At 44.4% G+C, this 21,545-nt stretch overlaps 1 protein-coding gene across 1 annotated transcript in view; it reads left to right on the top strand.

Annotated features, from left to right (window-relative positions):
• The window catches only part of ASTN2 (astrotactin 2), an 874,784-nt gene that overhangs the window by 257,062 nt on the left and 596,177 nt on the right, over nt 1–21,545 (top strand). The window contains exon 4 of the mRNA XM_042912372.1: nt 3,593–3,745. Within this exon, the coding sequence (XP_042768306.1) occupies nt 3,593–3,745 (153 nt within the window). The remainder of the gene's footprint in view (nt 1–3,592; nt 3,746–21,545) is intronic.

Here is a 21,545-nt window from a genome sequence, read left to right as displayed (position 1 = left end):
TGAGTGTGAGACGCGCATAACCTGCCATCTACTCGGCACCCCTACCTAGACGTCTGGAAGACACCATGTGTTCGTATCTCAGACCCAACTCGTGTTTTCAGTCCTCTGGAACGTGTGTTCTTCCAGGGCTCTTGTGGAGAGGTGCCTCCAGGTGACCATCATCTTGTGTGTGGACTGCTGCACAACTGCACCATTTGCTTGGTTGGTCTCCTCACTTCCATTTCTGCCCCTCTCTCCATAAACTCTGCTCTATGCTGCTGGAACGATCTTCCCTAAATGAAAATCTGATCAAGTCACTCTTCCGTCTGAAACCGTCCGCGTGTTCTGTCCTTGATAAGCTCCAGAAGGGTTAGGGTTGGTGTTGGGGTAAGGACTCCTGCCTCGCCAGCATGATCTCTTGCCAGTTGTTTTCAGTGTTTCAGGCTCCTCAAAGGGCTCTTTGGATTCTTCCCCCCGACTCGTGTTCTCATCACTCACCCCTTCCTTCCTTCCTCATCACTTGATTCACTCATACTCTTTTCAGACCTTAGTCCCACTACGCATTTCTTGAAGCTAGTGTCCATGATGTTCCTAAACTAGGTCATATTCCGCTAATAGAGCTTCTTATATCCTCTTTTAGCTCTCATTTGTGCTATATATCACTTATAAAATTTCACATGTAGATGTCAGTCATTTCATTAATCTTGGTCTATCTTGTCTATATGGTGAGAATTAGGAGGGTTTTGGTGGTCTTTTCACCATTGTACCTTGTTCTGCACGGCACACTTGTGTCCCCCCCAGAGTCCTATATTGAAGCCTTAACCTCGATGTGATCGTGGGTTGTCTACTTGGACTGACATAACAACATACTGTAGACTGGGGGGCTTAAACAATAGACATTCATGTTCTCATAGCTCTGGAGGCTGCAAGTCCAAGATCAAGACACCAGCACAGTTGAGTTGTGGCTTGCAGATGGCTTCCTTCTCACTGTGTACCCACATGGCCTTTCCTCAGTGTACGTGTATGTTAGGAGAGCAAGAGGAGAGAGAGTGATTTCTTCCTCTTCTTACAAAGACACCAATCCTATTGGATTAGGATCTCACCCTTATGGCCTCCTTTAACTTTAATTACCTATTAGAAACCCTGTCTCCAAATATAGTCACAATGGGGCTTAGGGCTTCCGCATATGAAATTTGGAAGGACAGAGTAAAATCCACAGCAGACTATATTTGGAGTAGATCTTTAAGAGGTCATTAAAATTAAATGAGATCATAAAGGTGGGCCCTAATTGGATAGGACTGTGGTGTTAGAAGAAGAGGAAGAGATCTCTCTCTTCCCCTCCCTCTTTCTCTCTGTCTCTGCATCTCTGCCTCTGGCTCTCTCTCCCTACCATGTACACAGGGAGAGTGTGACAGTCTGTGAGCCAAGAAGGGAGACCTCACTAGAACACAACCATGCTGGCATCCTGGTCTCAGCCTTCCAGCCTCCAGAACTGTAGAACATAAATTTCTGTTAAGTAGCCCAATATATGACTTTTGTTATGATGGCCTGAGCTAAAACAACATTTCCTGTACTTGTCTCAGGTACATTATGGTTTTTCTGAAAACAGTGTTGAATGGATGAATGAATGGACAGGAAGATGAATGAAGGCATGGGTGTTGGCGCACATGTATGGGTCCCTGGATTCCAGACTATGGCTTGCTCTAAACTCTTGACCACAGTATAGCCCAACCCTTACAATATGGGGCCAATCACTCTCATCTCTGGGTTAAAAGACTGGGCTTGGCAGTGATTCTCAGAATTTGGAGGGTAGCCTCTTGCTGGAGGGCTGTGCATCGCAGGCTTGGGTAGGGAGTCCCATGTCTGGGATCTGCCTCGTGGTTTATATTTAAGTATACTCAGTTTAGAGAACCTTGCCAGAGAGCAAGACAGGCAGGTGAGAAAGTTATAATGCCTTCATGTTCCATCTGTATCGTCAATTGTCTTTTCCTTAGCAAACATAGATGCTCTCCTGTGTCATCAAAGACAGAGCTTCTCGCAGAGCCCAGTGCCCAAAACAGCCATCTGGGTATGAGCTACACCCCAGATGCATCCGTCTAAGCTGATAACCTTACCTGGGAAAACAGGAGCTCCTTAGAAATGGGCATTGGTATGTTCAGAAGCCCTCTTTGTCCAGTCCGGTGAAACCCCTTCAAAGAAGCATGAATCTTTTGTGTGTACCATTTCCTGGCCTCAGACAGCAGGTAGCTTAAACCGAAGAAACATCCTTGCCTCTAGAGACATAGATGGAGGGAGGGCTGAGCTTGAAGATTTCAAAGTTAGGACTCTCTTTGGGAATGTCTCAGAACAAAGGCAGTGAGGCCATTTAGACAATTTCCTTTGCTTCTTTCCTGTTTCCTCTCCTTGCCTTTTATGTTGCCTCTGTCCTTCCTTCTTGAGCTTTTCTGCCTTTTTTTTTTTTCTCTTTTATCTTCCACCTTTTTCTCAGTGCCCTTCTGACCTCACTCTCACCATTCTCTGGAATTTTCTACCTGTCTCAATTTTGCAGTTTTATAGAAATGAGGCTACTAACTCCATCGAGGGTATTGATAAAAATGGAACATTGGGCTGGGAGTTAGAAGACTTGACTTTGCCACTTGCTAGCTTGGAGTGTTATATGCCTTGTTCGGGGAGGGGGGCCTCGGTTTCCCTAAGTTAGGATATTGTACCAAGTGATCTCCATATCACAATACTATAGTTTTATGTCCTCAAATGTTGTTTGACCCATGGGCTCCCATCTTCCTTCACTGCCACTGTTCTGTTCAGGCCATCATGGCGTCTGGCTGGCTACCACACCGCTGCACTGGCCTCTCTCTCTACCTCTACATGCATTCGCCATCCTCTCATTAGGAACTATTGTCAAAGGGACTTATTTTGAACATACCAGTTTTCTGTTTAAAACCTTTCGGGGAATAACTTCTGCCATTAGGATGCAATCCGAGCTCCTTGATGTGACTGACAGTGACCTTACCTCTCTGGCCTCATCTTCTCTTTGCACGCTCCCTTGGAGCCACATTGAACTGTCAGTTGCTCAAGCACCATGCTCTTTCTGGCTTTGGGTCCTTGCACATGCCTCTCCTCCTACCCAGGCAATCTTTCTTATCCTAAATCTCTTGAGTAACCCTACCCTGATGCTACCCTCTTTGCTAATTCCTACTCATTCTTAAGGTGTCTGTGTATATAGTGTCTCTTTCAGGAAGCCTGCCTTGATTCCCGATGGATGACAGGACCCTTCTTGGTGCTCCTCTAGCATTCTGTACTGTCCTATCGCAAAAGTATTGCAGTTTTGGGAATGCCTGGCTATGTGTCCTCCCAAGTTATGAATTCCTTGAATCATGGATTGTGTCTGACTTTTCACCACCATATCTCAAGGGCTGGGGGCGATGCCTGCAACATGGTGTGTGTTGAATGCACAAGTGAGGAGGCCAACAGATACATCTATACTGACACCTGTGGCTTCTCCATCATTATGGGTCAGGGAGGGAGCTCCAGGGACTCAGGGTGGCCAGGCCCAGTCCTCCAGGGGCCAGGGATGGGCCGAGCCCTAACCTCAGCCCCATTGCCCACCCTATAGCAGCAGCTGAGGCGACGCAGGAGACAGTGGAGTCCCTGATGCAGAAGTTCAAGGAGAGTTTCCGCGCTAACACGCCCATCGAGATCGGTCAGCTGCAGCCAGCCCCGCGCAGGGCCTCAGCAGGGAGGCGGAAGCGGAGGAGCAAGTCTCGAGGTAGGCCCTTCCAGCACCTCTTGCCAGGATGTCAGCGGGCTGTCCCCAGGTTCTGCGGGTCCAGGAAGAGCTGTGCCCCCTTCCCTTGCTTCCCTGGACTCATAGAATCGTGCCACCTTCTCCCTGATCAGTCATCTCAGTGGAGGCTTGAAGGCAGCAGACCTGTGCCTCTGGGTGTGGAGCCAGTGTCTCTTAGCTCCGGCTGGTACAAAAGACCAGCCATCTTTTGTACAGGCTGAGAAGATTAGCAACAGTCTATGGAAAGTGCCTAACACGGGACCTGACGAGCACAGTCGATGCTCTTTAAATTGTAGCTGGTGTCACTTTGGAGGGCGTAAGGGAGGCAGATGTTCTCGTGGAAGGCAGTCCTCAAGCTTGGGTCCCAGAATGGGTTTTGGAGTCACTCTTCAAAATAGTATAGTATCATGGTCAGGCATAGGAGCGCTGTAAACCAGACAGAATCAAAATGAAATTTTGGCTCTGCTGTTAACTAACCACGTCACCTTGGGCAGGTGGCTCTGTTTCTCCAAGGCCCTCTTATCACAGGGTTGTTACGCTTTCTTAGCGTAGCACCCAGCCCAACATGCAAGAAAAAGTAGATCTTTCCCTCCTCCTCCTCCTCCTTTCCCCATTCTCTCCTCCTCCTCTTCTTCCTCCTCTTCCTCCTCCTTCTCATCATCATCATCACCGTCACCATCACCTTTTTCTTTCTCTGGTCATCTCTGTGACTTTGTAAATGGGATGAACCCCCTTATCATTGCCTGACATCCAAACTTCTTCCCTTAAGTCCACTCCATAACCTCCAGCGCCTCTCTGATTCTGGTCTCTCACATCTCTAGTTCCTGTGAACATGGTTCTGATCATGTCACTCTTCTCCCAGAGCTCCATTGGATGTCTGGTGCCCTCGGGAGTGTACAGGCTTGTGAAGGTGACATTCAGGGCCACTGCAGAGCTCTTGTCTCTCTGCTGTCTCACCTAAATCTGTGGGTTCCACTTCCATGTTCCTTTCCATGGCATTCTCTCTGTCTGAAATGACCTAAGTGGACCCTATAAGCAATTGTTGTCATTTATTGATACTTACTCCAGGCAGCAGGCTAAATACTAAATGCCTCTTATTTGATTCTCACCAGTCTTGTGAAGGAGATACAGGGTGATTCCCATTTTACAGATGACATCCCCAAGGCACAGGAAGCTACAGTAACTTGCCCAAAGGGATGCCCTAGTAAAGGAAGAGCCAGGAAGAAATAACCCAGCTGGGTTACAAACTTTTTAACTAAACCACTGTGTTTTATTTTATTTTATTCTATTTTATTTTGAGAGACAGAAAGAGAGAGAATGGGGGAGAGGGGCAGAGGGAGAGAGAGAAAAAATCTTAAGCAGGCTCCACGTTCAACGCTGAGCTTGATTCCACAACCTTGGGATCATGACCTGAGCTGAAATCAAGAGTCGGACACTCAGGGGCGCCTGGGTGGCTCAGTAGGTTAAGCGTCCAACTTCGGCTCAGGTCATGATCTCACAGTTCGTGGGTTCGAGCCCCGTGTCGGGCTCTGTGCTGACAGCTCAGGTCCTGGAGCCTGTTTCGGTTTCTGTGTCTTCCTCTCTCTCTGCCCCTCCCCGTCTCTCTCTCTCTCTCTCTCTCTCTCTCTCTCTCTCTCAGAAATAAATAAACATTAAAAAAAATTAAAAAAAAAAAAGAGTCGGACACTCAACTAACTGAGCCACCCAGGCACTCCTAAACCACTGTGCTCTGAGCTAGTGAGGTCCTACCTGTTTTCCCAAACTTAGCTTGCATGGCACTCTGTGAAGGTATCACTGCCTGTTAGTCAGAATTCACTCTGAATTCTTACATGTGTGAGTTCTCCCATATCCTTCCATATGTGTTAAGTGCCGATTTTATTTTTGTGTAATATAATTTGCTCATCCGGCTCTCTCCTTAGCTAGACGGAGAATTCCTTGACGGCTGGAACTGTCTCACTGTTTGAATCGTCTTTGCATTTGTGGGCGTCAATCAGTGGCTGCATGCATGGTAGACATTGCTTTTTGTTGAGACAATGCCTCAGTCTTTGTCCTGTGAAATCCTGAATCCTATAAAAAAAAAAAAAACCAAGATCGTCACATTAACCTGAGGTCATAAATCGAGGCAGAAGTTGATAATGGCGTTCCTTTCTGGAATTCACATGGTAAACCCCAGGTTGAGCCAATGCATAAGATAAGTAAGTTGCTTTGAGGTCAGCAGTGTCCAGTACTAATTCCGGCCCAGTGAACTTCCACTGTGCGTGGCTTTCAAAGAATCACTGGATGTCCCTGAGTCTCAGTCTCCTCTTCTGCACGATGGGGTATCAATCCCTGCACCAGAGATCACGTGAAGGTCTGATGAGATGGTGAATGTAGACACGGGGGAACGCTCAGCCAATGTGTGTCAGGAGCTGAATAGAATTCCATCTTGTGTTTGTTCTTTCTTACGTTTGTTCAGTGTCCCTGGTAGTTTCATTCAGCTTACTTATCCATCTGTTTTTCTTCCCCCACTCACCAAGAATTCCCCTCTGAGACCCTCCCTGCAAATCCAGCCCCTGTGAGTACAAGTGGCTCCTAGTTCATAACCTCCGCCCTTCTCACCGCCAGTCCGAATTCATTTCCTTAGTGTCATGTCCTGAACATGTGTTTTACCACTGAATTCTTTCCCTCGCCCCCTAAATCCCTCTTACGCACCGTAACTGTCTTAATGAGGCCTCTATTTTGGGCATTTGCACCGTTTCTAATAATTCTGCATTAAACAATGCCATAAACCATGTCACGTGGAAGGGTTTTTTTTTGGGGGGGGAGGGTAGTCATCAAATTTAGTCTTCATTTTGGAATTTGTTTCCCCCCCTTAGAGTAGAATTTCAGAATTTTACTGTTAATGAAAACCTGTTGTTTGACTTAGATGATGATTGGATATCAAGTTATTTTGATTTGCAAGTCAAATTGGGCCTAGGAGCAACCAAAGGAATGGGAAAAGATATTTGCAAATGACATATCAGACAAAGGGCTAGTATCCAAAATCTGTAAAGAACTCACCAAACTCCACACCCGAAAAACAAATAATCCAGTGAAGAAATGGGCAGAGGACATGCATAGACACTTCTCTAAAGAAGACATCCAGATGGCCAACAGGCACATGAAAAGGTGCTCAATGTCACTCCTCATCAGAGAAATACAAATCAAACCACGCTGAGATATCACCTCCTGCTGGTCAGAGTGGCTAAAATGAACAAATCAGGAGACTGTAGATGCTGGAGAGGATGTGGAGAAACGGGCAGCCTCTTGCACTGTTGGTGGGAATGCAAACTGGTGCAGCCACTCTGGAAAACAGTGTGGAGGTTCCTCAAAAAATTAAAAATAGATCTACCCTATGACCCAGCAATAGCACTGCTAGGAATTTACCCAAGGGATACAGGAGTACTGATGCATAGGGGCACTTGTACCCCAATGTTTACAGCAGCACTTTCAACAATAGCCAAATTATGGAAAAAGCCTAAATGTCCATCAACTGGTGAATGGATAAAGAAATTGTGGTTTATATACACAATGGAATACTACTTGTCAATGAGAAAGAATGAAATATGGCCTTTTGTAGCAACGTGGATGGAACTGGAGAGTGTTATGCTAAGTGCAATAAGTCATACAGAGAAAAACAGATACCATATGTTTTCATTCTTATGTGGATCCTGAGAAACTTAACAGAAGACCATGGGGGAGGGGAAGGGAAAAAAAAGTTAGGGAGAGAGCCAAACCATAAGAGACTCTTAAAAACTGAGAATAAACTGAGGGTTGATGGGGGTGGGAGGGAGGGGAGGGTGGGTGATGGGCATGGAGGAGGGCATCTGTTGGGATGAGCACTGGGTGTTGTATGGAAACCAATTTGACGATAAATTTCATATTAAAAAAACAAAAACAAACTGGGCCTAAGAGAATTACTGCATTGTTTTTTCCCTAAATGTATCTCAAATCTGTGACCACTGCCATCTCTCACCTCCTGCTTGCAACTGTACCCTCCTCGAGATTCAGTCTCCCCAAAGTAGCCAGACTAATCTTTTTAGAAATATAAACCAGATAAGGTCACTTTCTGATTAAAATCGTTCAGTGGTTTCCTGGGGGCACCTGGGTGGCTCAGTCAGTTGAATGTCTTGACTCTTTATCTCAGCTCAGGTCATGATCCTAGGTCACGGGATCAAGCCCCGCATCAGGCTTCACGCTGAATATGGAGCCTGCTTAAGATTCTGTCTCTCTCCCTCTGCCCCTCTGCCCTGCTTGTGCACATGCTCTCTCTCTTAAAAAAATCATTCAGTGGTTTCCTGTTGTCCTTAAAATACAATCCAAACTATTTGCCAAACTCCTGTTCCATCTGGATCTGGCTGGTGCTTTCTTTACTTGGCATTTCCTCATGGGCCAGCCACACTTCCTTCATTTTGCAGAAGCACAGCAAACGGTTCCCCACTTTGGAATCTGAGAACTTGCTGTCTCTTCCCCTTGCTGTGTCTCTTTACACCCCCCAGCTGTTCTCCCACCTTTCAGCTCTCAGCTCAGATGTGAGCGCCTCACAACTGTCTTCCATGACCACCGAGTCTCATGCTTTCTATCCCAAGACCAGCTACAAAACCCTTTTTTATTTGTTCCATAATGTTGTGGTCTAAAATTATTTCTGTTTGTTTGCTCATCTACTATCTTCCTCTCAAAAAAATGTGTTTCATATTCATGAACCTAATACAGAGAAAGTGTTTAATAAATATTTGTTGAATGAATGAGTGCATTCACCTTAAAGATCATTCAAAAGTGGCTCAGTTTCCTAACTTTCAAGTTGGTGATGTGAGAGGGATCCAGGATAAACCGAAGCCTCTTGATACAGACCTCCAGAGAATCTTGTTTCCTCTAGAGATAGACTCACTGATGGATGGCACATTAACTGTGCTCAAGTGGATGCTGTTAAGGCAATTTTCAAAATGGCTTAATAACATTGTGCTTGAGATTTTACTGCCACTGTTGGGTAAGGTTTTTTTGCAAGAGAGAATAAGGATAGTATGAGTCAGCCCTGTACTTCCCAGCTCATGTGCTTACCACCATGGGTCCTCACGATTTTCTTGGACAGAAGAACTCCGTGGCCAATAAAAGTTTTAGAAATTCTGCATACTCCTTCTGCCTCTTGGAAACTCCCAAATGCATCTTAGACTATTGAAGACCCCCAGATGGGGGCACCAGGGTGGCTCAGTCGGTTAAGCGTCTGACTTTGGCTCGGGTCATGATCTCGCGGGTTCGTGAGTTCAAGCCTCACATCAGGCTCTGTGCTGACAGCTCAGAGCCTGGAGCCTGCTTCAGATTCTGTGTCTCCCTCTCTCTCTCTGCCCCTCCCCTGCTCGTGCTCTCTCTCTCTCTTTCTCTCTCTGTCTCTGTCTCAAAAATAAACACTAAAAAAAATCATAATAATAATAATTTAAAAAAATAAATACCCCAGGATGTCCTGTAGTACAGAACGCTGAGCTTCTTTGTTTAGTTCAACAGCTGCGCAACCTTCTTGACCACAGACTGTTTTTCCCCTTGGAACATTTATTAAAATCCTGAGGAACAGAAATGGCCAGAGAAACGCAACTGGAATTGCTCTGTTAGCCTTCACTAACCATCAAAAGCCCCCAGATACAGTATGAGGGTCTGAATCCTCAGTCTTTCACTGTCTGTCTCTTCCCCCTGTCCCTGAGGTGGCGTCGGGCTTGCTGGCCCAGAGTGGGAGCGCCTGGCCTCTCTCTGCTTCAGTGGGCTTCCTGCCCAGCCCGTGGTGCCCAGCAGTTCACGGCAGACGGGGCAGACGGAACAGACAGTGGAGAACCGGTGTCATGAAATTGAGCACATGGTTAAAAGCAGTTCCAATGTGTTTCTGTGGCTCTGGCTTCTTCCTGAGAGGCCTCGTGGACGCCCAAGTGCATCATCCTTAGGCAGACAGAGGAGGGCAGCGGGGGACTTGACTGCTGCCCTCATGTCTCCGACAGGGTTTTACGAGGCAGCTGTTGGCCACACCGTTCCCTGGTGTCCACAGGAAGTTGGATGCAAATGTGTTGGGACAAAAATGAAGCAGGGAAATACTGCTTTTGATGTCAAGAAGAGCTTCCCGTGGTTCATGACGTTTCGATAGTGGTTTAAAGGTGGGATTCTTGTAGTTGATATTGCATTAACCACTGTTGGCTGGCTGACTGATCTTAAGCAAACGAAGAAGCTCTTTTAGTCTCAGTTTTCCCATCTGTAAAGTAGTAGTAATAATACGAATGTTATATGTGGGTTTTGAGATAAAACTGCAAACTGTGTAGCCCAGTGCCTGGCATTTGGGTGACTATCGTAAAGAGTAGCTGATGTTATCACTGTCATCTGTGTTGTCCTCATTTCACCTCCTGAGGCTCCCAGACCCACCCCATGCTCACTGCGCCACTGCCTGTGACCTGGTTGAGGTGTCATTGCTGCTTGTGCGGACTCCTGCAACAGCTCCTTCATCCACAAATCCATCTTCCACCCTGGAGGCTGGAGGGATCATTTTTTTTTTAATGTTTATTCATTTTTGAGAGAGAGAGAGAGAGAGAGAGAGAGAGAGAGAGAGACAGAATGCGAGCAGGGGAGGGGCAGAGAGAGAGGGAGACACAGAATCCAAAGCAGACTCCAGGCTCTGAAACATCAGCACAGAGCCGGACATGGGGCCCGAACTCACGAACTGCAAGATCATGACCTGAGCTGAAGTCGAACACTTAACTGACTGAGCCACCCAGGTACTCCCGGAGCGATCTTTTGAAAACACACTAAATCTCCCCATGTCACTCTCCTGACTACAACATTTTCCTGATAGTCTGTCACTTGCACCGGGGGCATCTCAAGATTTTGCAGTGAAGTCTTCCCAAAGGCAGGTGAGAATCAACACACGCCCAGAAAGCCTATGGCTATGCTCAAAAGACATTGGTCATAAGCCCCAAATTCCAGGTTCCACCTAAAAAAAAAATCCATGACATTCTATTTCATAATATTCCCATGCTTATTTTAGTTTAAATGATGCTACATTATTTTTTTAAGTTAAATTATTTAGCATTTTCTCAAGCTTTTAGGAAATAGTGATGTCCCAGGAAGAACACTTACACTGATTATGCTCGTATGATAAGGGTACCATCTTCAAAGGTTTTCTGTAGGATCAAATGAGACAATGCCTGTAAAGCACTGAGCACAGAGCCTAGCAAACGGTGCACGTTGAACACGTGTGCCCCATTGTTTTATTATTTATTATTTTTTAAGTTTATTTATTTATTTTGAGACAGACAGAGGGTGGAGCAGGGACAGAGAGAGAGAGGAAAGAGATTGGATCCCAAGCAGGCTCCATGCTGCCAACACAGGGCCAGATGTGGGCTCGAACCCACAAAGCCGTGAGATCATGACCTGAGCCGAAACTGAGAATCGGATGCTTAACCAACTGAGCCCCTATTAGTTATTATTTTATCACTGTTTTATCACATTATTTTATCATTGTTTTATTATTATTATTATTTATGCCACTGCCCTTACCCATTAGGGAGGGGTACATTTACTCACTTTTATTTTTTATTTTTTTAGTATCTTTTAAAAGTTTATTTGAGAGAGAGTGCGAGCACACATGAGTGAGTCAGGAAGGGGCAAAGAAAAAGGGAGAGAGAGAATCCCAAGCAGGCTCTGCACTGTCAGCATGGAGCCTGATGCGGGCCTCGAACTCAGAAAACCATGAGATCATGACGTGAGCTGAAACCAAGAGTTGAAGGCTAAACCAACTGAGTCACCCAGGCACCTCATTTACTCAGTTTTAGAAGCAAAAATCTATAGGATGAAGGGAACATTTCTAAGAGGGTAAAAAAATTGCTATAGCTTGCCACACAAGACGTCTTGATAGCCTGACTCCAGCCTGCCCCTTAGTTCCCCCCAAATCCCAAGCCTCTGCATTCTGTGGTCTCGTGCACACCAGCCATCTTTCCCTTTACCCAACCTGCCTTCCTTTCCAAGTCTGTGTACGGACCTGGTTCTGCCTAAAAGACCCTGCTCCCCACTCCCCCCCCCCCCCGCCTGCTCCAAGAAGCAAATTGCTAGTCATTTTTCGGAATTCAGTTTCACATCTTCTCTATGAAGACCACACGCCCGGCCTGCCCTCATTCCTTACCTCTTTTCTCCTCCTTACCTATTTTCTCCTTACCTCTGCTGAATGAGCCACTCCTTTTGTCTGGGCACATGCAGCCTGGTTCTGCTTTCTGTCTCAGCCCTTATCACAATCCATTGTAAGTACGTGTGGACACATCTGTCTCCCTCCCCAGCTCTGACAGTCCCATGATGGGAAGAACAGTGATTTATGTCTCTCTGTAGCTCCAATGCAGAACAGAACCGGCATAGAATAGCAATCGGCTAAATGGTGGATGTGTGGATGGATGGATGGATGGATGGATGGATGGGTAAAGCAGACTGCTGGGAGCATCATGGAATACAAATGTTTCATGAGATGTGGTACAACTAGCATATTCTCCTGAGTATGTTCTAAGTTTTGTGCTCATCACATATTATCTCATTTAAGAGCTTCCCCAGATCCCATATGGTAAGGACTGTAATTATCCACATTCTACCAAAGAGGAAGTTCCAACTTAGGTTCAGTGACTTGCCCAAGTTTGTCCAGCTAGCAGGTTGCGGAACTGCGACCTCAGAGTCTAGATGGAGCCCACAGCGCAGTTCCCAGATGACTTGGGTTTTGGTCCCAGCTAGTCTGGGTAAGATCTTCAAACTGTGAAATGGTACCAGCCTAGTCTAGGTACTGGAAGAAAGTGGCAGTCGCTCCTCTTGCATCGGGAAGGGTTTCTGCATCACCAGTGCTGCTGTGAGGGTGTTCAGAGGCTAGAAGACTCTGGAAGGTGAGGCACCTCTCTCTCTGAGTCAGGACAAGAGTCAGGACATCCCCCTTCAGACTCCCTCTGGCCTCAGGGAGCCAGGGCCGTGTGCTCAGGGACTTGGAGCAAGTACGTATAATTTTTCATTTGGGGAAAATTTGGAAGACTTCACAAAGAAAGTGGCCTTAAGGCATTGTGTTGAAGGAAGAACAGGCTTTTTGTCACGTGGCAATGGGGGCAGGGAGGAAAATCTAGCATGAGAAATGGCACAGAGGTGGAGAAGAAAACAACGGTTTTATCTTCCCCAGATTGCTGGTGTCTGTCCAGTCTTCCTTCTGGCCCTATTAATTATCTCATGGTTTCTAGTGGGACTTCATTTTGATTATACAGTTTCAGAACTTCCTTTGGCCAAAAGGGCAGTGACCTCTATCCAAAACTCCTTGGTAGAAAGGGTAGGCTGATAAGAGGAAAGAGGTTTGGGGAACAAAATGAGAACCAGAGAAATAAAGACTGAACCTGGGGCTTGGCTGTTCCATATTTAAGCATAGCAATGACCCATTAAGGCAGATAATTTAAAGCCATTAATTTTTCTGAATATTTTCCTCCAACTAAGTGAATAATTTATAGCCAGTTACGAATAAACAGAAAAAAATACATTTATTTACATAAGCTGCATTCTGAAGACAGTGTCCTACAGTAAAAGAACCTATCAGGGCTTATCTGTCAGGGAGGATAAAGGAGCCAGAAGCTCTGATAGCCTCTGATCTGTCTTCCTTGTGATATTTGTCATTTATTACCTTTTATTAGAGTAATTTATGGCCACCTCTCTTCTCCCTTAATTAAACTCATGAAGTGCAGTGGCTATGTCCAGGTCATGCCCGGGCTTCCTTTGACTAGCCTAGTTCCTAACAAATAGCAGGTGCTCAGTTAATGCTTGGCGGATTAATGGACAATTAATCAAATGGGCTGCATGATCTTGGACAAGACCTTCAACCCTCTGGGCCTCAGTGTCCCCATCTAAGAGACTGTGTCTTTGTGGAAACAAGCTTAGGTTTTGAAGTCAGATGGATGTGAATTCATATCCCAGTTCTGCCTCTGACTCGCTCAACTTCGGGAAATGACATTTTATGCTAAATTGGCATTACCTAATCTACAAATTGTATCAGCAGCCACCTCCAAGGGGGCTGGGGGATTAGAGTTAATGCATGTGAAGTGCTCAGCAGGCTGCACTGAACATGGTAAGTACCCAATAAATCTTTGTTGTTAATTTGGAAAGCAAAGGTGATGGGCGAGATCATTTCCACAGGTCTCCTCCAACTTAAATGGCCTTTGGTGATAAATCTGATTGGGAAGTATTGTTGTCTATTGAAAAGTCCAGTATTTAGAGTCAGAAAACTCTGGCTGGAACCCTAGCTCTTAAGTTCAGTTAGAAGCTGCTTAATCTTGTTGGGATTCCATCCCCAGCACCTGGAGATGCGGTGATCCCCACCATGCTTATTTCCCAGGGCCGTTTTGAGAATGTGCTAGGTGTTTGTGGACATGCTCCTGGAAGCACTGCGTGGATTAGCTGCATCCTGAAATCAGAGCCTTGGTACCTTCAAAGACAGGGGATGCCATGCCTATTTGATGGAGCAGCCTTTTCCCTGGGGCTCTGGCTTTCCTTTTCTTGACCTCAGGCCCTTCCCACAAGGACCAGTGCCACCACCAGCCCAGTGATCCCCAGGCCGTGTGGGGCTGAGGTGTGGGAGAGCTGATTTGTAGTCAGAGTGCACAGCTGCCTCCATAAATCTCTGATGTGTCTTTCAGAGAAGTTTGCGTTGCCGAAAGTGTATGTCTCCTCCAGGCGGTTTTCCTTGTCTGCCTGAAATATGTCATGGGGCTCTCAGTCAATTCTGCCTGGCCTGGCAGGGTGGAGAGGTGATCACAAGTGGCCTTTGCAGTGGCTGTGAGCCAGGTGCTGGTGTGGCCTGAGGTCACAGCTCTAGGATATTTCTTCCATCAGAATGGCTCAAATACTGTGTCAGAGTTGTGGCATAATAAAACACCCCAGAATCCTATGACTTAGGACAGTCACCATTTCTTTGGCTTTTAATCCAAGTTGAGCATTTGCACTGGGCTCAACTGGGCAGTTCTGGTCTTGGAGGGGTAGGCGAAGCTGACCTCAGTCATGTACCTGTGGTCAGCCAGCTATCCAAGGCTGGTTCAAATAGCGAAGGGTTCTCAAAACAACAAGAATAGGAGCTGCAAGGTTTTTTGTTTTTGTTTTTGTTTTGTTTTTTGAGTCCCAAGCCTGGAAGGCACATATCACTTCTGTTTCATTCTGTTGCTCAAAACAAGTCAGGGGATCACCTTAGATTCAAGGGGCGGGGAAATAAGAGTTCACCTCTTGAAGGACAAATGGACAAAATGTTGGGCTGCTTTTTACAACCTACAGGTATGGCGATTTTATTAAGCCTCAGTCTTATGTTAAAGCCTGGACTGATCTGCACAACTCCATGAGGGAAGCCTCATTATTCCTAACTTGCTGATGGAAAAATGGAGGCTCAGATTTATGAAGGAACTTTTATTATGTGATACATCTAGTTCAGATGACCAGATCCCAGATTCAAATCCATTTGTAGCTGATCAAAAGACCATATGTATTTTTTATGCCTCTGCGTAAACCGTACTAAAGAGGTTTGGATCTCAAGTCGTTGTCTGATCCCGCCTGGCTTATGATGTATGGAAGATGGTTGATCTTGGACCCTGGCTTCATCCTTGCAGGGGCCTATGGTCTAATGCAGGATCAGCACATTTTTCCAGTAAGGGGCTAGATGGGAAATATTTTAGGCTTTACTGACCAAGAGGCAAACTTGAAGATATTATACAGGTGCTTACTTGCACAATGAGAGACAATTTTCCACACATTTGACAAAATTCATAGTATAATAATAATAATAAGTATGATTTTTCTTTGTAATAGCGTTCTACTAATCAAAAGAATGGAATGCATTTATGGATACTAAAATGTGAATTTTGTATGATTCCCACATCTTAACACATTCTTCTTTTGGTTTGTTTTAACCACTTAAAGATGTCAACACCATTGTTAGCTCCTGGACCACACAAAAACAGGCAGTGGATTAGATCTGACCTACAATCCTGGTGTGAGGCAGAATCTCAGATGTGGACGCAGAGAATCCTACATTTAAGCCCTGCTGCTGACCATCTAATTGCTGGGTGACTGTAGGTGAATCCAGATGCCTCAGAGGCGTCATTGCTCCAGGCTTGCAGGCACACAGTGGGGGGATTTCCATTAGAGAACTCCTCTTGTTCTCTTAGTCCATCAGAGATGGAAATGAATTTCAAGGTCATCTGATCCATCCTGCTCATAGATGCGGAAAATGATGGATGGGGAGACCTCATCCGTGCCGCAGAGAAGAATTAGCACACCCAGGAACTGAATTTCGAGTCCCCTGACTTCCAAAATTGTCCAGTTTTCATGCCATTTGAACATGTAAAACCACGTAGGCCATATGACTTGCACCAGGACTGACTGTTGGGGGATTTGGATAAGACACATCGAAGCTGGCAGCTTGTGCCTTTTTCTAACTCAGCTGTGACCAAATGGGTAAATCACTTCAAAGATTATAAAGAGAAGGCTTTCCATTTTCCCACGTTTGAGACAGAGGTGGTTTGTACATCCTGAGGATATGGGGTAGAGCTCACAGGCCAGTAGCAGGAGCTGACCAGCTGTGCTCCAAAGAGGCACCCAGGGAGCAGGCAGGAGAATGTGGCTGAGTAGGTAAGACTCTTTCATCGAGCTCCTGTTCATATGTATACACCGGACTTCAGTATTTGGGCGAAAAATTCGCACTTCCAGAATATTTACTTTTAAAAACAAACAAGTTTTTGTTTATAACGAAGCTCCCATTCCTAAATGAAAAGAAAGCTGGCAAAGAGTGTGGTAAACGGTCAACAGCATGGCACATGGAGCTGACCCTGGCCTTCTTCCTGCCCCATACACGTGTGTGTGCGCATTGAATAAAATACAACTTTTTAAAACATGCATGTTTATCACAGGTCAAGAAAGGGAGCTCCTCAGGGGTAAAGAATGAAAAGGAAACACAAAGCTCCAGCTTTAAATTTAGAAGCCGATGTCGTGAGGGACTCTGGGGTGGGGGGGTAGGGTGTGGTGAGATAAAGATAATGAGAAAGAGCAGGAGGACACTGGTTTGCCCCTCTTTTTTTCCTTCATGATCATTTTTTGGTTTGTTTTCTAAATTCCACGTACGAGTGAAATCATACGGTATTTGTCTTTCTGTGACTAACTCATTTCACTTAGTGTAATACTCTCTAGCTCCATCCATGTTGTCGCAAATGGCAAGGATTCATTCTTTCTCATGGCTGAATAATCCTCTATTGTGTACATACACCGCACCTTCTTTACCCTTCATCAGTCTTTGGACACTTGGGCTGTTTCCATAATTTGGCTTTTACAGATTATGTTGCTATAAATATCAGGTTACATGTATCCTTTTGAATTAGTATTTTTGTATTCTCTGGGCCAATAGTAGTGCCAGTGCTGGATCAATGGGGGATGGGGATTAAGGAGTGCACTTGTGATGAGCATTGGGTGTTATATGGAAGTATTTAATCAGTAAATTCTACACCTGAAACTAATATTACACTAATATTAAACTAATATTATGGTAGCTGGAATTTAAATAAAAATTTTAAGAGCACCTGGGTGGCTCAGTCAGTTAAGCATCCAACTCTTGGTTTTATCTCAGGTCATGATCTTGCAGTTTGTGAGTTTGAGCCCCACATCAGGCTCTGTGCTGACAGTGCAGAACCTGCTTGGGATTCTCTTTCCCTCTTTCTCTGCCCCTCCCCTGGTCACTCTCTCTGTCTTTCTGAAAATAAATAAATAAACTTAAATTAAAAAAAAATAAATAAAAATTTTAAAAGGAGAGAGACTGAAACATAACAGGGTAGAAACAAGCCCCAAAGCATCAGTAATTACAATAAATATATTTTGCAAAATAAAATTCAGAAATAGATTATATTAAGTAAAATCCAATTGCATGCCATTTACCAGAGATCTTCCTAAAACGTAGAGCCACAGAAAGTTTGACAGTGAAGGGAAAGAAAAATATATACTAGGCAAATACTAATCAAATGGAAGCTTGGGGAGAAGTAGAAATATACAGCAAAATAAACTTTACAACAAGAAACAAAATATTCTTGGGAATAAAGACGGTCATTAATCATAAAAGGTACAGTTCACCAGGAGACAAATGAAATCTGTACTTACATACAGAAATAACCCGGCTTCAAAATATATAAAAAAAAAAAATTGAGGGAAGTACAATGACAGGTTGACTAATCACATAATCAAAGGGGAATATCTTTACAGAAATTTTCCTATTAGATCAAGTAAGCAAAACCATAATACAGAAAAATTAAACTATACTATTAAAAATATAATCAAATGAACATATATAAAATTCTGCCCCCAAGAATTAGAGTTTAAAGATTTTTCAACAGAAGTATGAAATTCTCTTTATGGGTCTTGACATTTTATGACCTCAGTTTTCTGGCTTTGGCCCAATTTCCTGAAATTTTATTTTACTTTCAATGATGACTCTTGGCAATTTGTGTGGTTTAATTTTTATCCCTCTGAAAGATATTTCTTTCAATCAGAGGTGGAAATAGAGAGAAGCAATCTGTATAATGTACACTGATTTTATTTTGTTTTTTGGGGGGTGGGGGAGTGGAAGGGAGTGTGTGTAGATGAGGTTGTAATGGAAAATTTCTAGAAAAGTGGCTTCTGTCAGGAAAAATTATTTTGTTTCAATCCATGTTCTTCATATGTCTTTTTCAGGCCACAGAAATAGTCCATTGTGTCAGGATATCTTCTGGAAATAGAAAGGCCCTACGTATGGTCTAGTTGAGAAGATAAGGTTCCAGGGAATAGCTATGTTGCCGGCCTCCTTCTGTGCCTATGTCAGCCTGGTTCCCTTGGGAAAGATGTTGGCTGAGAAGGGTCAGTGCGATCCCCTTCAGCAGAATGTTTGCATTTGTAGCAACCTACATAGATTCCAAAAAGGGGAAAGGTCTTGCAGAAATCATGCATTCAGGCAGGACCTAAAAATAACTTGACAAGATCTTGAGAAGTCAAGACTAGGTTATTACACTGATAATTACAGCATCCCAGAATGGCTAGGATCTCTGATAGACTCTGGCCTCATTGTGACTGGATCAACTTCTGTGGCCTCAGTACAGCCAGACGAGTCAGAGCATCATCCTTCCGGCATCTTTCCTGGCATAGAATGAGTCTCTTCCTGGCTGTTCTCTAGTACTGTTGTGCCTGATTCCCATTTTCCAACTCTAGCTCCTTCTGCTACATCCCCGTCCAGGGCCTCCAACCTGACTTTCATTCCTACTTTCAACTGAGTGCCTACCGAGGGTCAGACACCATTCTGGGTTCTGGGATGACAGTAGAAAACCAGACACATGAGGTCCTCACCCCTATGGGGCTCAAGTTATGGAGCAGAAAACAGGTAGGCAGTCAGTCAACCAACCACTACAAATTGTTTTATGAGTGCATTGGAGTAAATGACCTTGGTGTTGACTGCTATTGTTGGCCATGAAGCATGCAGTGAAACCAGACGGGCTTCCTATTCCTTGCCTCGGCTGGAAACCGTCACTACCTATGACTGCCCCAGCCAGGATGCCAGTGAGGAAGAACAGGTCCTGAGGTTGTGGTTTGTTTCCTCCCTTGGGACCTAGATATGCTAGGACACAGTAGCAATAATTGGCCACCTGTTTTATGCCAGTCACTGTTCTAAATGCCTTCAAATATATTGTTGTGACTACCCTTCAATAACACTATTTTGTGAAGGAAATTGATGTTCAGAGACACGAAGTAGCCCAAGCTCACATGGTCAGACAGTGCTGGAGCCTGTATGTCCCCTTAGACCTGCTTCCAACACTGCTGTGTCTGTTCCTACATTGTAGCTGTGCCCGTTTGCAGCACCTGTCTCCAAGACTTGTACTCACCTCACCTGCCTGGGGCCTCCGTGTGGGACACACGCAGGCACGCACACACGTGCATGCACGTGCTACTGAGGTTGGACTGAAATTCAGCAGACATGAAGGCAGCTGCAAAAAAAAGGGCCCTTTCCTGAATCCCCAAATGACCCTGGTGGGATTTACATTCATTTCCTTGCCTAATTATTATTAAGAATATGCCATCTGTGTAAATTAGATTTTTGTAAACTTTTGTGCAATCTGACTTACAGAAATCTAACCTTTAATCTCATTGCTTGATGGGAATGTTGGTTTGATGCACAAGGTCTAATTGTCCCCACCATGTGTTAGAAACCCAAATGTAGATATACATTAAGGTTAAATGATGATATCACAACTTCCTCGGTTTGCATTTTACATTCAATTGAAAACACAAACCCCTCGCCTCATTAATCCTTTGCAATCCAATTTTTCCCCCCTAAATGAAATGATCCTTTTGGGACACATTTATATCCTTTTAACAGCCGCCTGACAGTTCTGCTGATGGAGTTTGTATCCAACTTTGTTACTGGATAGTGACAACTTGCCCTGACGGATATGTGTACATAATTATTCTCTCGCAGTTAGATTTAATTAATGCTTACCCTCATCATGATCTTGCAGCAAGCAAGCTCTCTCTGCAGGAGCAGTTAATGGCAAAAGGATTTCTCCTTTAGCCAAGAGAGGCTCCAAAAGGCTTTGTAAAATTTATACGTTTTTTTTAAGAGGAAAAAAAAATGCATCTGAGCCTATTTCTTCCCTTTCTGTATTAATGCCACCTGTGAATGGATTGGAGGCTACATATGGGGATGGGGTTTTTAAACCTAATTTCAGACTTAAGTATTACTAATAGGAGTGACTGCAGACAGACCCACAAGGAAGATGTATATTTTTTAATAGCTTGGAATCGAGGTATCCTTGCTTTATTTTGTTTATGTCTGCACAAAATATGAATGTGTCTATTTTTCTGACCAACTGTCTCCCCAAATGCTACCCAGCGTTCAGTAATAAATAGCTGTGTGAGAGAGGAGATATTAAGAAGAAATGACAGGGGAGAGAAAAGGAGTTTGCAGATGAGCTTTAGAAAGAGATTATTAGGAGGTTCATAATAAGGGCAGGGAGTGTGTATTTGTAAAACCCCATTAGATGGGGGTACTTTACAAATAATCTGTCCCAGTCTGTGCTTGTGAAATATTCATGTGCCATTTGCTTTTTTATTACCATCATGGCAGTGTCTTGTGTTTGCAGAGAGCTTTACAGTTTACAACAGACTTTCACATCCATTATCTTAGGTGATCTTTGCAACACCCCTGTGAGGGCAGGGAAGCATTCCCGGAGGAGAAGACTGAGGCCCAGAGTGGTTGAGTCACTTGCCCGCAGTCACACAGCTAGTAAGTAAAAGAAGCTGGCATGGAAGCCATAGCTTTTAAAGCCAAATCCAGTGGTGCCTTCACTATCTTATGCCGCTTCCCTGTAAGGTTAAAATGCATGTAGAGAAGATTCGAGTGAGAGATTCAAAGAACAGTCCATCTTTGCCTTCCTTTGTCTTGCTCTAAAGTATTGGTGCACTCTCATTTAAAAGTTACCATCTGAGTTGAGAATAATATGATTGTGCTTTAATGATTACATGCAATATTAATGATCATTATTACTGTGTGTTATTAGGGGAGATTTCATCCAGTAAGATCTGAGATGTGGTAAATGTGGCCATTACAAGATAAAAGGAAACACACTCATTCTCCATCATGTCAAACACTGCTTAAATGCCTTGACCTTGAGCCCCAAAGAGGCCTAAAACAAAATATTCTAGAAATTTAGGACTTTGGAATGGGAAATGAGTTCTTGGAAAT

The sequence above is a fragment of the Panthera leo genome, chromosome D4, assembly GCF_018350215.1.
Source record: "Panthera leo isolate Ple1 chromosome D4, P.leo_Ple1_pat1.1, whole genome shotgun sequence".
Classification (NCBI taxonomy): Eukaryota; Metazoa; Chordata; class Mammalia; order Carnivora; family Felidae; genus Panthera; species Panthera leo.
Note: the sequence above shows the minus strand (reverse complement) of the source record. Positions and strands in the feature narration are given on the sequence as shown.